The 16615-nt window shown below is 41.1% G+C and overlaps 1 protein-coding gene and 1 pseudogene across 3 annotated transcripts in view; one reads left to right on the top strand and one right to left on the bottom strand.

The window, feature by feature from the left end:
* The window catches only part of LOC129156319 (uncharacterized), a 39087-nt gene extending 23832 nt beyond the window's left edge, over positions 1 to 15255 (top strand). For all 3 annotated transcript variants that reach the window (XM_070551685.1, XM_070551688.1, XM_070551689.1), the window contains one exon: positions 4 to 15255. In XM_070551685.1, coding sequence (XP_070407786.1) covers positions 4 to 8142 — 8139 coding nt within the window. In that variant the 3' untranslated portion in view covers positions 8143 to 15255. The remainder of the gene's footprint in view (positions 1 to 3) is intronic.
* The window catches only part of LOC139070185 (glucocorticoid modulatory element-binding protein 1-like), a 214411-nt pseudogene that overhangs the window by 87022 nt on the left and 110774 nt on the right, over positions 1 to 16615 (bottom strand).

Genomic DNA, 16615 nt, shown 5'->3' with positions numbered 1-16615 from the left:
TAGGTGTTGGACTGTGACCAGCTGCCTTTACCCCACCATCAGGAGGCATCTGGTTGTCCTGGGTCTGTCTCTGGGTCTGGTGCTGCTCATGCTGTGATGCCTCCTTCTGGCCAGAAGGGTGATTGCCATCACGTGCATGCATCACCCAGAGGTCAGTCCACTAACACCCCTTCTTGCATGCGTTCACAGATTTTGCTTTCATCTCTAGTTCCAGAGACAACTGTTCAGGAACCTTCAAGCAGTTCTGTTGTAAATAATTTTGATGAAGATGATACAATCTTACACAAGGATGATACACGTTTAGACTCTATCCTAGGATCATTTCACCAGGGCGATAGGCGTTTTAAATATGGGGGAGTTCAGTGTGCAGCTATTACTGTTGTTGCTTTAACAAAGCACAAACAGAAGAGTGTTTTTTCTTGGGACTTTGCCGTGTTGGATAACGTTGTTGAGTTAGGAAATGAGCTGTACACAGATTTGCGCGACAACAAAAAGATTAGAGGTGGACATGAGTTTCTCTCTGTTCCAGACTTGCCAAAGGAAATTGACATAGAAGAACAGCGTTTTAAGCTTGTTTACGGGGATTTTGTTTCAGGAGATGTAGATGTAGTTGAAGGCGAGTTAATAGATGCTGGTGTGTACACTCCTCTCCTGGATGGATTGCAGAAGATGTGCACACAGCATGAAACTTGCATTATGACATTAAGTGGCAATACTTGCGCTATCATTTGTGATAATGGACGTTATGCTGTAGTAGATTCCCATGCACGCTCTGCAGACGGCATGGTAGACCCGACAGGACAGAGTGTAGTTGTGTACTTTGCAAACCTTGATAATGTTTTTCAACATTTTCAGAGGTTTGCTAGTAAACTAGTGGGATCTCAGAAGTCATTTGAGATCACTGGAGTGGATATTGTTCAGATGGACACATTTAAAAATGTATCTGAACAAACAAGCGCAGTTCCCACGAAGGCCAAAGGGGAGAAGCGCAAAAGGTCATCCACATCCACAGCATGCAAAAGGACGAAGATTGATGATGTTAAGGATATGGACTCTGTTGTTTTTGTTAGTGATGTTGCGACAAAGGTTTTGCAGTTTGATCCCATCTCTAGTGATGTGTCAGAGGTTCTGTGTAAACGGTTGAATGTGGAGTATGAAAAGTGTGATTATGCTTGTTGTGGTGTTGGTGAGTTGGGTGTACCATGTGTGAATGAGGAAATAGTGGGTGATGGAAACTGTTTTTTCAGGGCAGTAAGTCGAGCTGTTACTGGCACCCAGAAACATCATAGAAAATTTCGGCTCGCTGTGGTAAACCAGTTAAAAAGGAATCCTCAAACATATCAAAGTATTTTAAGAAGTGAGTATTCCTCGGTTCCACACTATCTTAACTCGTCTAGGATGCAATATGTAGGAAACTGGGCAACTGAGGTAGAAATTCAAGCTGCCGCTGATTATTTTGGCATTAACATTTTCACTTACTGTAATGATAAATGGCTTGAATACAGCTCCTACAGCAGCATATCTAATCAAGGTGTTTATTTACAAAATTGTAATGGTAACCATTATGAGACCGTCGTTTGTGTTAAACAGCCTAACATGGAAACATGTTATGGGTATTGCAAGACTGTAGATGATGATTCTGGAAAATATAACACTCGACAAGCTGCAACTGAACCTTTAAAGGATCGGTTAGAGACCATAAAACCTGTGTCTGCTTCTATAGAAGCACATGATGCCCGTGTCTTTGATCATGCCAATGCTTTTACTCCTCTGTCTGCAGATGTTTGTAAAACTCTTTGTAACATGTTGAAAATAGATTATGACAAACACACATCCCAAGACTCTACACCATGTGGGACTTTAGGAAATGTGTGTAAGACAGAGGATATTGTAGAAGATGGTAATAGTTTTTTCAGAGCTGTAGCTCATTCAATTAGTGGGTCACAGAAAGGCCATCGTAAGGTCCGACTTTCTGTTGTTTCATACATGTTAAAAAATACTGAACAGTGTCAACAGTTCCTGGGAAAACATGCTTCTGTGTCACAATATATTGAAAACTCCCAGATGAAGTATGTAGGTCACTGTGCTACAGAAGTAGAATTTAGGGCTGCAGCTAATATGTTAGGCGTGCACATATTTATTAATAATGGCACTGAGTGGATCAAATATAGCCCTAAATCCAGTAATTTCATCATTGAGGGACTTTATTTGTCAAACTATAATAATATTTTTAAACCTATTATTTGCACTAAGCAGGGTGACAAAGAAACATGTTTGGGTTTTTGTAGAGTTGAGTCTTTGTCAGACACTGTAAACAGGTGCAGAAGATCAACAAAAAAGCAGTTAAATGCTGACCCAAACATTAAAAGTATCAAAATGAATAAAGTTTTGTCTAAATATAAAAAACAAAAAAGGTATTTCACAAAAGCCTTTCTATATAGAAATGACAATACATTTAATGAAAAAGTTAAAACTCAGTACCAACAATTATATAAGACAAGTTTTGAATACAGGATGACAAAAATCAACTCCAGCAAATTTAAATACAAATTTGTTTCTGCACATAAACAGAAAGTTAAACAGATGAGTTCATATAACTATCGTCATAAATTGTCTTACAGAGAAAACGTTAAACAGAGGAGTATTCATGAATACCACCATAATTTGCTTTATCAAGAAAGACTTAAACAGAGGAGTATTCATGAATACCACCATAATTTGCCTCATCAAGAAAGAGTTAAACGGAGGAGTATTCATGAATACCACCATAATTTATCTCATCAACAAAAAGTAAGAGAGTTGAGTAGAAGGCAGTATCTTAAAGTTGAACATAAAACCCGATTAATAGAAAGTACAAAGCACAAACGAGAGCTGATTAAATTAAAGTCACAACACTTTGATTTTGTCACTGAGCAATTTTTGGAGAAGGTAAAAGATGGACCTGATTTTGTGTGTTGTGTGTGCTCTCGATTGTTATTTAAACATCAGGTCTTAAATTGTCGCAAAGAGTATTATAAAAAAACCAAAGAAATGTCACTTATAGCAGATAAATGTATAAGTGAAGATTATGTGCATAGATGCACCAGTGCCTGCAAGTCACCATGTGAGTTTTTCAATACATCTAGAAATTCATTGTATATCTGTTACACCTGCCATTATAAAATTAACAAATGTCAAATACCTCCACAGAGTTCAATCAACAAACTGACTGTTGATCCCATCCCACCTCAGTTGGCACGATTAAATACATTAGAGCAACATTTGATAGCTTTAAATATACCATTTATGAAAATGTTGGCTCTGCCTAAAGGTGGTCAGAATGGAATTCATGGTCCTGTAACTTGTGTACCAGCAAATATAGTTGAAACGTGCAGTTTGTTACCACGCACCAACATGGAGGGGTCTTTATTACCTGTAAAGTTAAAACGTAAATTAACATATAAAGGCCATTATGATTATCAGTATGTTGACGCAGTGCATGTCCAGGAAGCTCTTCAGTATTTAAAACATCATAATTTACATTACAAAGATGTACAGTTCAATGAAGCGTGGATTAATGAATTTTCTCGTGTGGATGACCATTCTGTATCGGAAAAGGATAGTGTTGCTGATAAAGATGAGGGTGCGTGCATAGAAGAGGATGAAGACGAACTGCTGCATGATCGACAGCAACACTGTATGTTTCAGGACACCTGTCTCATGCCAGTGGATATAGGACAAGAAGCATTAGATCAGTATGTTGACAACGTGTTAAATGTAGCTCCTGGTGAAGGTAATAATCCGGTGAAATTGCTATCTGATATTACAAATGAGGCAAAATGTTTCCCTGTATTATTTCCTTCAGGATCAAAAACATACCACGAAAGCCGGCAATATAATTTGACATTGAATCGTTATTTTAACACTAGACTTCTTCACGCTGATGGGCGATTTGCTCATAATGTCGAATATATCTTTTTTGCGCAGTACATGTCTGAACTGGAGCAGGTTGTGTCTAAAGTTTCTATAGCTCTGCGTAAAGGTAAAAGTGGTGAATCCCATGACTTGCGTAATTTGGTAAAGGATCAGGATTCCTTAAATAAGCTGTTGGAGTTTGATGATGGGTATCGTTTCCTCAAACCCATTCGGGGCACACCTGCATTTTGGCAGACTGCACAACGCGACCTGCTGGCATGTGTTAGAATGCTGGGCAAACCTACATGGTTTGCATCATTTTCGTCAGCAGATATGAGATGGACTAATCTCCTGTACAGTATTTTGAGACAGGAAGGCAGAACACAGACAGTGGAACAGCTGGAGTGGGCTGATAAATGTGAACTGCTGCGTAGAAATCCTGTCACTGCTGCTCGAATGTTTGATTTTCGATGGCACGTCTTCTTAAGAGAAGTTCTTATGTCTCCTGCCAATCCCATCGGTAAGATTGTAGATTACTATTATCGTGTTGAGTTCCAGCAGCGTGGTTCTCCACATTGTCATTGTCTGTTTTGGGTTTCTGGTGCTCCAGTTTTAGACAAGAACACAGATGAGGAGGTCACTGCATTCATTGACAAATATGTGACATGTGAACTCCCTCCTGAAGAAGATTCACTGTCTGAAGTAGTCTCATCTGTGCAGCAACATTCAAAACGACATTCAAAGACTTGTAAAAAGAAAAATACTGTTTGTCGTTTTAATTTTCCACGACCTGCATCTACTAGAACTTTTATTAGCCGTGGTGAAAAGTATCAAGATGCAGCAAAGACTTGTAAATGCGATAAAACCGATTCTACTGTGCAGTGTCCCTGTTTGTGTCAAGATAAATCACGTAAACAAGAAATGGACAAAGATGTAGCTAGTGCCATTTTAACTAAAGTAAAGACTGCAATTTCTAGTGACGACTGTCCATATACCAGTGTGGAAGATCTGTTTAGAGGCCTGGGGATTAGCCAGGAATTATTTGAAACGGCTTATAAACGATTTTGTAGAAATACACATGTTGTTTTGAAGAGGCAAGTTGATGAGATATGGATTAATCAGTATAGCAGGTTGCTGTTAAAAGCTTGGAATGCTAATATTGATATCCAATATTGTGTAGATGCTTATGCGTGTTGTGTTTATATAGTATCTTATATGTCCAAAAGCGAGCGGGAAATTGGCCTTCTGCTTGCTAATTCTCAAAGAGAAGCAGCTAAAGATAATGTTAGTGCTAAAGAGGCTTTGAAGACACTCGGAAATGTTTATCTTCATAACCGAGATGTTTGTGCACAGGAAGCTGTGTACAGACTAACCAACATGCATCTAAAAGAGTGTTCTAGAAAAGTAGTTTTTGTTCCCACTGGTGATAATGTAGTGAAAATGAGTCTACCCATTGCTGTTTTGAGACAAAAGGCAATGTCACAGGATCTCAGTACCGACGACATGTGGATGTGCGGCATAGCTGACCGTTATAAGAACAGACCTAATGATGATACATTTAATGACATGTGCCTTGCGACGTTTGCTTCAGAATATCGTGTTTTGAGTAAAAACGAGAAATGTAAAAACCCCGTACAGTTGAGTAGTGATTTCGGATTTGTCGCAAAAAGAACTCGGACTAAGCCAGCCGTTGTTCGTTACGCCCGTTTTTCTGAAACCAGAGAACCAGAGAAGTTTTATCAAAGCATGTTGCAGTTGTTTCTGCCACATCGCTTTGATACTGAACTTAAGCCTTCAACCTGTGAAACATTTGAGGAGTTTTACCGAACCGGTTTTATTAGATTTGTTGATGGAGCAAACCGTTCTGTAAAGTCTGTTGTAGATTTAAATCGGGGTAAATATGAAATGGAATCTGATCGTTTGGAGGCTGTGGACAATATTGTTGGTGATGCAATGTTAGAGAATGCTTGGTGTGAGTTGTGTCCAGAGTTGGAGGTTGAGCGTTTGGAATGTGTGGAAATATTAAAAGAGAGCTCACAAACGGTAAACGATGACCCAGAAATCATCCCAGATTTAGCTCCGTCATCTAAAGACATTGGACGATTAGAGAAGAGAAACGTCATGAGTAGAACTGAAGGCCTGGCATTAATTAGATCTTTGAATGAGAAACAGTTTTCTGTTTTTAATCAGATCCGGCAGTGGTGTATAGATAAAGTTAATGGCGTTAATCCTGAACCACTGCATATTTTTGTTACTGGCGGTGCGGGCACAGGGAAAAGTCACTTGATTCGCGCGATAGAGTATGAAGTTAAAAGATTACTCTCACCTACTTGTAAACATCCCGACAACACGTGTGTGCTCTTAACAGCTCCCACAGGTATAGCAGCATATAATTTGGAGGCCACAACAATCCACTCAACATTTTCTATAGGAAAGGATGTACGCTTACCGTACACTCCTTTGGGTGAAGAGAAGCTCAATTCTTTGCGTTCTCGATTTTGCGATCTCCAGCTTCTCATTATAGATGAAATATCAATGGTAGATCACAACCTCTTATCCTATGTCCATGGTAGATTGCGGCAGATTAAACAAACGGGGAACTTTTCACCTTATGGAAACGTCAGTGTTGTGGCTGTTGGAGATTTTTTCCAGCTACCTCCTGTTAAAGGGAAACCACTCTATTCTGATGGTGTAGGTAGCAGCATATGGACTGATCTATTTAAGGTTGTTGAATTAACAGAGATAGTTAGACAAAAAGATGCAGTGTTTTCCCAGCTGTTAAATAGGATTAGGACTCATTCCAAAGGTCAACCGCTGTTACCTGAGGATTTAAAGATTCTAAAAACTTGTGAAACAGGTGAGGTGAGCTCAGCCTTGCACATATTTGCGACGAATAAACAAGTAAATGAGCACAATATTATTCAATTATGTCAGACTTGTCCTGATTATATATCATTTAAAGCCAAAGATTATGTTAATGATAAAAAAACTGGCAAACTGAAGTTGTTGGAAGGTAATCATGCTAGAGCTTCGAACACAAATTTGGCTGAAGAGTTGTTGTTGGGTAAGGGTGCGCGTGTGATGTTGTGCAAAAATGTGGATGTTGCCGATGGTTTGGTAAACGGGGTCTGTGGTATTGTGACGGAGATTATAATGCAGGAAAATGACACCTTTCCTAAAAAGGTTTATGTTCAATTTGATGACCATCGTGTAGGCTTGCAGAGGAGGAAAACCTCCCAGTCTTTGTCATCAAATTTAGCTGGTTCCACACCTATTGAACCAGAAGAGGAAAAAGCCACTGTTAAAGGTGGATTACGACGTCAATTTCCTCTCAAACTGGCATGGGCATGTACTGTCCACAAAGTACAGGGCTTGACTGTTAACACAGCTGTGGTCAGTCTCAGTAAAATATTTGCGCCTGGCCAAGCGTATGTTGCCCTTAGTCGTGTCACGACTCTTTCTGGGCTCACGATTCAGAAGTTTGATGCAAAAAGAATCTACTGTAAAGATGACATCACGGTTGCTGTCAGTAGGATGGCGCCACTTCTGAGTGGACATACACAGTGGGACAGATTTAACACATCTGTCTTTACTTTCTTTTTAATGAATGTCCAAAGTTTGAATAGACATGTTAAAGACTTGGCTTTCTGCACACGGCATTTGCAACCAAGTTGTATTGCTGTCACAGAAACATGGCTGACTACAGCCTGTTCAGATACGGTAAAGATTGATGGGTACAGTTTTTACAACTGTCCACGACATTTATCGTATACTAGTAATCAAGCGGCATTGGCGGCGTTGCAAGACCAACAACGTGGTGGTGTTGGCATCTATACTGCACAAGGAGTGGCCTTTGAACTTTTAAAGCTTCAAGACGTGAACTTGGAGTGTTTAACTTACAAATTTGTTAGTTTAAACCTACTAATGGCTGTAATTTATCGGCCCCCTTTGTATCCTCTATCTGTATTCCAAGCAAATTTAGTAAAGTTGCTTGATTGGTTGGAGCCTCAAAGTGAGAACGTATTGCTGATGGGGGATTTTAATGATGACATTTTAAAGTCATCTGTGGTGTTGAAAATTGTGACTGACAGAGGCTATGCCCAAATAGTCACAGATCCAACCACAGAAAGGGGCACTTTAATAGATCACGTTTATATAAAATCAAAGGTTTATGAAATGGAGGCAGTTGTTATGCCAACATATTTTAGTGACCATCAGGGAATTTTTTGTGGATTTAAACAGTTGTAGCTTTTTTTCCTGATCGGGTCATCATGTATGTCGTAAAATGGTTTTAGTACTTTGTGGTGATAATAGTTATGTGTCATTGGAAATGGCTGTAGTGACTTTTATAGGTAAACTGGGAATCATGTGTGGTGTTAAATGGCTGTAGGGATTTTTATAGGTAATCTTGGAATCATGTGTGGTGTTAAATGGCTGTAGGGATTTTTATAGGTAATCTGGGCATCATGTGTGGTGTTGAATGGCTGTAGGGATTTTTATAGGTAATCTGGGCATCATGTGTGGTGTTAAATGGCTGTAGGGATTTTTATAGGTAATCTGGGCATCATGTGTGGTGTTGAATGGCTGTAGGGATTTTTATAGGTAATCTGGGCATCATGTGTGGTGTTGAATGGCTGTAGGGATTTTTATAGGTAATCTGGGCATCATGTGTGGTGTTGAATGGCTGTAGGGATTTTTATAGGTAATCTGGGCATCATGTGTGGTGTTGAATGGCTGTAGGGATTTTTATAGGTAATCTGGGCATCGTGTGGTGTTGAATGGCTGTAGGGATTTTTATAGGTAATCTGGGCATCATGCGTGGTGTTAAATGGCCGTAGGGATTTTTATAGGTAATCTGGGCATCATGCGTGGTGTTAAATGGCCGTAGTGATTTTTATAGGTAATCTGGGTATCATGTGTGGTGTTAAATGGCTGTAGTGATTTTTATAGGTAATCTGGGCATCATGCGTGGTGTTAAATGGCCGTAGTGATTTTTATAGGTAATCTGGGCATCATGTGTGGTGTTAAATGGCTGTAGGGATTTTTAAATCATATAGTGCTTTTTACTGTGTGTTGTGTATATATATAGTTGTTGTATACTGTATTCATATACATTATACAAACATGTACCATATGTTCTGAAATGTAAAAAAAAAAAAAAAAAAAAACCAAAAAAACCAAAAAAAATATTGTTTATGGTTTCGTTACTTGCAATAAGACAGCATTGCATAACATAACAAGTTAGATAATATACGTAAACGTATTGAACACATATTTTAACACAAATTGAATTGCAATTGGACTGTCATTAAATTTTTTCACAACTAATAAAGTGTAGTGGTTAAAGCTTCAGCGGCTTACTGTGATGCTGTTCTTAATGCAGGGTTTGCTTTACCTGGTCATATTGCACAAAAAAAGCAAAGGCAATGGTACAGGTACTCCCACTTGTTGGGACGGGGTTCGACTCCCTGTGTTGCCCTGCTGATAGTGCAGACTACTTTATCAAGTATGATTTTACAAGAAGACAAACCTTATATTATTTAAATATGTCATTACACATAAAATTCCAAATAGCCTATTAGTCATATACAATTTAGGTAAAACCTGTTAGTGTTTTAATTGTTACAACTATAAATTACATAAAATAACAGTGTAATGTATAATGCTTGAACTTGAACATGATGGAGAAAGTACAAACAGTGGCAGCTTATCCAAAAGAGGTTCAGGGCGAAACCCAAAATGAAACTATATTGGTGTGTGCTTGTGTATATTTTTTGTGTCTGTATTTACAATATAGCTGTCAAGTATATATTAATAATGTGTTACATGCAATCATAATAATATTAACTGGCTGTCTCTCGTTAAAGACTGAATGTCCCCCAGAAAATGCATATTGACACATTAAGTCACGTATGATTGCTAGAGAGAATGGGAGAATGGTTGACAATTGGGAGTTTAATGTTGATGGTCTGTAATAATTTGTTGTGTAGAGAAGATGGCACAGTGGAAGGGGCTTAATTTTCCTCTTATGTGACTCCCTCATTCCCTCACAAATATTAGACAGAAATAAACTTTAGTTTGCTGCTTTTTGGCTGCATCCTGCAATACGTGTGTCTTGTCCCTTTATCTGGGGAACAACTATTTGTCCTCTGCCACCATTGAATATGAGCAGGTCAGCTGGAATAATAATTGGCAGTAGCTATGACTTAGTGATTTTGTTGCAGCTGTCTTAGATACTGCTCCGTCTGTTGCTGCCTCAACTACATGTCTCGCTCGCATGCTTGCTCATCCCATAGCAGCACCACATTGCAGTACTGATGTCGTCTAAGGTAGGCAATGATGGCTTTGTGTTAGTTTGGCGTAAATCAGATGTTTCGTGTGGTATGTAGAGCTAAAGGCCTAAAAGGTGGAAGATCTAAAGGTCTTTGAATCAACGATGACCTATAACTGTTACAGTGAAGTGATGACACAAACCAAGTTTAATTCAATTATGGCCTTTATCTTTGAATGTATTGAAGAATGATGTTAGGTTTGGCTGCTGTAACCGATTACATTCATTTCCCATTTAGGGCATCTTTGGTTGACAAAGATGGTTTTCTGTTAATTTGGGATCAATCAGACGTTTGTATTACCTAGAACCAGGGAGCTGAAAGGAAGTGGAGCTAAAGGGGTTTGATTCAACAACCACATCAATGTGTTCGGTGCAGTCACGTGATGACACAAGCCAAGTTTAGTGCCATTCTGACCTTGTATTAGGAAGTTATTAACTTTTAGTCTTATCTAGGGGGTGCTGTGACCAATTACATAAAAATCCCATTGAGGTTATCTTTGCTCATGAAAGATGGTTTTCTGTTAATTTGGCATCAATCAAACATTGCATGAGTCATCTAGAGACAAAACGTTGTAAGTGGGTGGAGTTAAAGTGATTTGAATGAGTGAGCACATACATGTGTTGATTGCAGTTGTGTGATGACTCCCACCATGTTTGATATAGCTTAGAGCTTTTTTTCTAGAAGTTACAAAGGTTTTATTGCATCTAGAGGGCGCTGTCCCAAATTTAGGAAAATATCCCATGGAGCAGTTTGTAGGTTGACAACAACAATTTGCATGCAGTTTGGTGTGAATTGCATTATGCATGTATTATTCAGGGCCTAATATCTGTCAGGGGGCGGAGCTAAAGTGATATTAACCAATTACCTCAGGATTGTGTTGAGTGCCTTTGTGTGATGACACATAGCAAGTTTGGTGCAGTTACGACCTCATCTGTAGGAGTTATTGCTGTTTAAATGGTGTGTAGGGGGCACTGTGGTGACATTATACAAATCTCACCACCCGTTTGTGTCTCATTGGCTAAAGGGCATGATTGTTGATTGCCATGTTCAGTCTCGTGCAGATGGGAGGCTGTTTGTGGAAGTTATGATCAAATGTAAGGTCACGGCGTCATGCCAGAATTCACCATGGCATCAAAGCCCCTCCCTATCTGGAAAGCTATCAGATCTGAATGGTCATTACAGCATCATGAAGACAGTGCATGACCTTAGTGTCATGTTGACTAAATTAGAGGGGACAAATATGGGCAGTTAACCATAAAACAATAGGCTTACTGTAGTCAGGGGGCGGGGCTTAGGTGATGTCAGCTGTCCACATTGTCCTTGTCTTCAGATGTGGTCAGTAATCACACAGACAAAGTTTGATATAGATCTGATCATGCACATGGGAGTTATTAAGTCAAGTAATGTAATGGCGAAAGGTCAAAGTTTGAGGCTTAGCCACGCCCACACCTTTCAACTTTTGAAAAATCCGACGGTTGACTTTTTCCCCCTATGTCTGAAGAGTATATAGCAGAAGATTTAAGGCAATTGGTGAAAAGGACGACGGGGCATCATTCTCCAAGCAATGTGTGCGAAAACCACTAAATTGAGTACTTGGACCAAAATGGCCGACCTGTTTGACTTTGCACTTGGCTCCAAGAGACTTTTTTGTAGGTCATGACACACTACATTAGTGTACAGAATTTCGTAATCCTCAGTCAAAGCATGGCTTGGGGCTGACAGTTTTAATGGCTCTAGGGGGCGCTAGTTAAGAAAATAGGCCACGCCCACAATCTTCAGGTGGCTATTTCTATTGGGGGTGAGACTAGGATCACTCACCAGAAGTTTCGTAGCGATATCACGATAACTGAAGAAATGAGAGTTAAACGTATTTCCTTGGCGTGATGGCGATTTTTGCCATGATCCCAAAGCCCCGCCTTTTTAAGAAAACCTACCTGTATTGGATACCAAGTAACCTCAACTTGTCTACTGCTACTTGCCAGAGATTCCTGGTGATTGGGTAAAAGGAGTCCAATACGGAGCTGTGAAAACAAGAGTGGCGTGGCGAAAGGTGAAAGTTTGAGGCTTAGCCACGCCCACACCTTTCAACTTTTGAAAAATCCGACGGTTGAATTTTTTCCCCTATGTCTTAAGAGTATATAGCAGAAGTGTGAAAGCGATTGGTGAAAAGAGCAACGGAGCATCACTCTCCAAACAACGTGTGCGAAAACCACTAAATTGCGTACTTGGACCAAAATGGCCGACTTCCTGTGCGACTTTGCGCTTGGCTCCAAGAGACTTTTTTGTAGGTCCTGAGACAACACATTAGGTTACCAAATTTCGTAATCCTCAGTCAAAGCATGGCTTGGGGCTGTTAGTTTTAATAGTCCTAGGGGGCGCTATTTCAGAAAATAGGCCCCGCCCACAAACTGCATCTCTCAATTTCTATTGGGGGTCAGACTAGGATCACTCACCAGAAGTTTCGTAGCGATGTCACGATAACTGAAGAAATGAGAGGCAAACGTATTTCCATGGCGTGATGGCGAATTTCGCCATGCTCTCAAAGCCCCACCTTTTTTCAAAACCTAACAGGACTGGATACCAAGTGACCTCAAGTTGTCTACTCGTATTTGCCAGAGATTCCTGGTAATTGGGTAAAAGGAGTCCAATAGGGAGCTGTGAAAAAAAGAGTGGCGTGGCGACAGGTCAAAGTTTGAGGCTTAGCCACGCCCACACCTTTCAACTTTTGAAAAATCCGACGGTTGAATTTTTTCCCCTATGTCTTAACAGTATAAAGCAGAAGTTTGAAGGAGATCGGTGAAAAGGGCGACGGAGCATCACTCTCCAAACAACGTGTGCGAAAACCACTAAATCGCGTACTTGGACCAAAATGGCCGACTTCCTGTGCGACTTTGCACTTGGCTCCAAGAGACTTTTTTGTAGGTCCTGAGACACCACATTAGTGTACCAAATTTCGTAATCCTCAGTCAAAGCATGGCTTGGGGCTGACAGTTTTAATGGTCCTAGGGGGCGCTATTTCAGAAAATTGGCCACGCCCACCGGATGTTCACGTCAGATTTTTTGGGGGGCCAGACTAGGATCACTCACAAGAAGTTTCGTGACGACATCTTTAGAAATAAAGAAATGGGAGGCAAACGTAAGGCCACGGCAGTACGCCTTACTTCGCCGCGCCGCCACAGCCCCGCCCTCTGCCGAAAACTCCCATAAAGTGACGCCAAGCAACCCCCACTTGCCTTGAGTTACCAGCTCCAAATTTGTGGTGATTAAGTGAAATGGGGCAATTTGGGACCTTTCACAGTAAAACTTGACCTTTTTGGTCCTGAGGGGGCGGGGCTTGTGTGATGTCATCAACCGACCATTCAATTTACTTTGTGGGTCAATGACAAATTACCACAGAAAGTTTGGTAACTCTATTCCGTTCAATTATGAAGTTATAGCAATTTAAATTTTTTTGGCGAGTAGTCAAACTTCGAGGCCTGGCTCCGCCCCTTCAACATATACGAAAACTCAGAATCCTTATCTCATTTTGTTCGCCCATCCCTTCTGAGCAATTTTACACAATTTTTGAGACGATCGTGCGAAAAATGATCGAGCAATCCAATCAGAGACGGACCCTAAAAACGGCAAAAAAGGCAAAAAATCGCCATTTCAACCCAAAATGGCCGACTTCCTGTTTGATATTGACCATGGTTGCAAGAGACTTTTCTGTGCGGACTGTTGAGTACTACAAGTATACCAAATTTCATAACTGTACGATAAACTAAGCTTTATGGAGAGGGGTTTTTTTCACTTTGTAGGGGGCGCTGTTCAGCCATTTTCTTTGCGATTTTTTTGGGACCTTTAAAATATCAAATTTTTCACCAGGCCTGACAAGTGTGCAAAATATTGTGAGTTTTGGGGTATGTTAAGGTCCCCAAAAAGCTGTTCAAAGGGGGCACGGAATAACAAAAAATAATAATAATTAAAGCTGCAAGCAGCGTCGTTCGGCCCTCGCAGCTCCGCGCCGCTCCGGTCTGCCGTCGCACCAGTGCACGTCTGACAGAACAGAAACGTCAACCACCCCGACACCAGAAACCGCGAATGGCCTCCTAGTCTGCACCTCACCCTGACTCAGCATCCCCTCTGAGCTCACCATTAAATTGAATATTAAGATTACGGCGTTACGCCAGAATTCGCCATGGCATCAAAGCCCCTCCCTTTCTGGAAAGCTATCAGATCTGAATGGTCATTACAGCATCATGAAGACAGTGCATGACCTTAGGGTCATGTTGACTAAATTAGAGGGGACAAATATGGGCATTTCAGCATAAAAAATAAATTCCTGTAGTCAGGGGGCGGGGCTTAGGTGATGTCAGCTGTCCACATTGTCATTGTTTACAGATATGGTCAATGATCACACAGACAAAGTTCGAAAAAGATCTGATCATGCACATGGGAGTTATTAAGTCAAGTAAAGTAATGGCGAAAGGTCAACGTTTGAGGCTTAGCCACGCCCACACCTTTCAACTTTTGAAAAATCCGACGGTTGAATTTTTTCCCCTATGTCTTAAGAGTGTATTGCAGAAGTTTGAAGGTGATTGGTGAAAAGGGCGACGGAGCATCACTCTCCAAACAATGTGTGCGAAAACCACTAAATCACGTACTTGCACCAAAATGGCCGACTTCCTGTGCGACTTTACGCTTGGCTCCAAGAGACTTTTTTGTAGGTCCTGAGACCCCACATTAGTGTACCAAATTTCGTAATCCTCAGTCAAAGCATGGCTTGGGGCTGAAAGTTTTAATGGCTCTAGGGGGCGCTATTTAAGAATATAGGCCACGCCCACAAACTTCAGCTGTCTATTTCTCTTGGAGCTCAGACTAGGATCACTCACCAGAAGTTTCGTAGCAATATCACGATAACTGAAGAAATGAGACAAACGTATTTCCATGGCGTGATGGCGATTTTCGCCATGGTCCCAAAGCCCCGCCTTTTTTCAAAACCTGCCAGTACTGGAGACCAAGTAACCTCAACTTGTCTACTGCTGTTTGCCACAGAATCCTGGTGATTGGGTAAAAGGAGTCCAGTAGGGAGCTGTGAAAAAAAGAGTAGCGTGGCGACAGGTCAAAGTTTGAGGCTTAGCCACGCCCACACCTTTCAACTTTTGAAAAATCCGACGGTTAAATTTTTTCCCCTATGTCTTAAGGGTATATAGCAGAAGTTTGAAGGAGATTGGTGAAAAGGGCGACGGAGCATCACTCTCCAAACAACGTGTGCGAAAACCACTAAATCGCGTACTTGATCCAAAATGGCCGACTTCCTGTGCGACTTTGAACTTGACTCCAAGAGACTTTTTTGTAGGTCCTGAGACACCACATTAGTGTACCAAATTTCGTAATCCTCAGTCAAAGCATGGCTTGGGGCTAATAGTTTAAATGGTCCTAGGGGGCGCTATTTCAAAACATAGGCCACGCCCACAAAATTCAGCTGTCTATTTCTCTTGGAGCTCAGACTAGGATCACTCACCAGAAGTTTCGTAGCAATATCACGATAACTGAAGAAATGAGAGACAAACGTATTTCCATGGCGTGATGGCGATTTTCGCCATGGTCCCAAAGCCCCGCCTTTTTTCAAAACCTGCCAGTACTGGAGACCAAGTAACCTCAACTTGTCTACTGCTGTTTGCCACAGAATCCTGGTGATTGGGTAAAAGGAGTCCAGTAGGGAGCTGTGAAAAAAAGAGTAGCGTGGCGACAGGTCAAAGTTTGAGGCTTAGCCACGCCCACACCTTTCAACTTTTGAAAAATCCGACGGTTGAATTTTTTCCCCTATGTCTTAAGGGTATATAGCAGAAGTTTGAAGGAGATTGGTGAAAAGGGCGACGGAGCATCACTCTCCAAACAACGTGTGCGAAAACCACTAAATCGCGTACTTGATCCAAAATGGCCGACTTCCTGTGCGACTTTGAACTTGACTCCAAGAGACTTTTTTGTAGGTCCTGAGACACCACATTAGTGTACCAAATTTCGTAATCCTCAGTCAAAGCATGGCTTGGGGCTAATAGTTTTAATGGTCCTAGGGGGCGCTATTTCAGAAAATAGGCCACGCCCACCAGATGTTCACATCAGATCTTTTGGGGGGCCGGACTAGGATCACTCACAAGAAGTTTCGTGACGATATCTTTGGAAATGACGAAATGGGAGGCAAACGTAAGGCCAAGGCGGTACGCCTGAATTCGCCGCGCCACCACAGCCCCGCCCTCTGCCGAAAACTCCCATAAAGTGACGCCAAGCAACCCCCACTTGTCTTGAGTTACCAGCTACAAATTTGTGGTGATTAAGTGAAATGGGGCAATTTGGGACCTTTCACAGTAAAACTTGATCTTTTTGGTCCTGAGGGGGCGGGGCTTGTG

The sequence above is a fragment of the Nothobranchius furzeri genome, chromosome 5, assembly GCF_043380555.1.
Source record: "Nothobranchius furzeri strain GRZ-AD chromosome 5, NfurGRZ-RIMD1, whole genome shotgun sequence".
In the NCBI taxonomy this organism is placed as follows: domain Eukaryota; kingdom Metazoa; phylum Chordata; class Actinopteri; order Cyprinodontiformes; family Nothobranchiidae; genus Nothobranchius; species Nothobranchius furzeri.
Note: the sequence above shows the minus strand (reverse complement) of the source record. Positions and strands in the feature narration are given on the sequence as shown.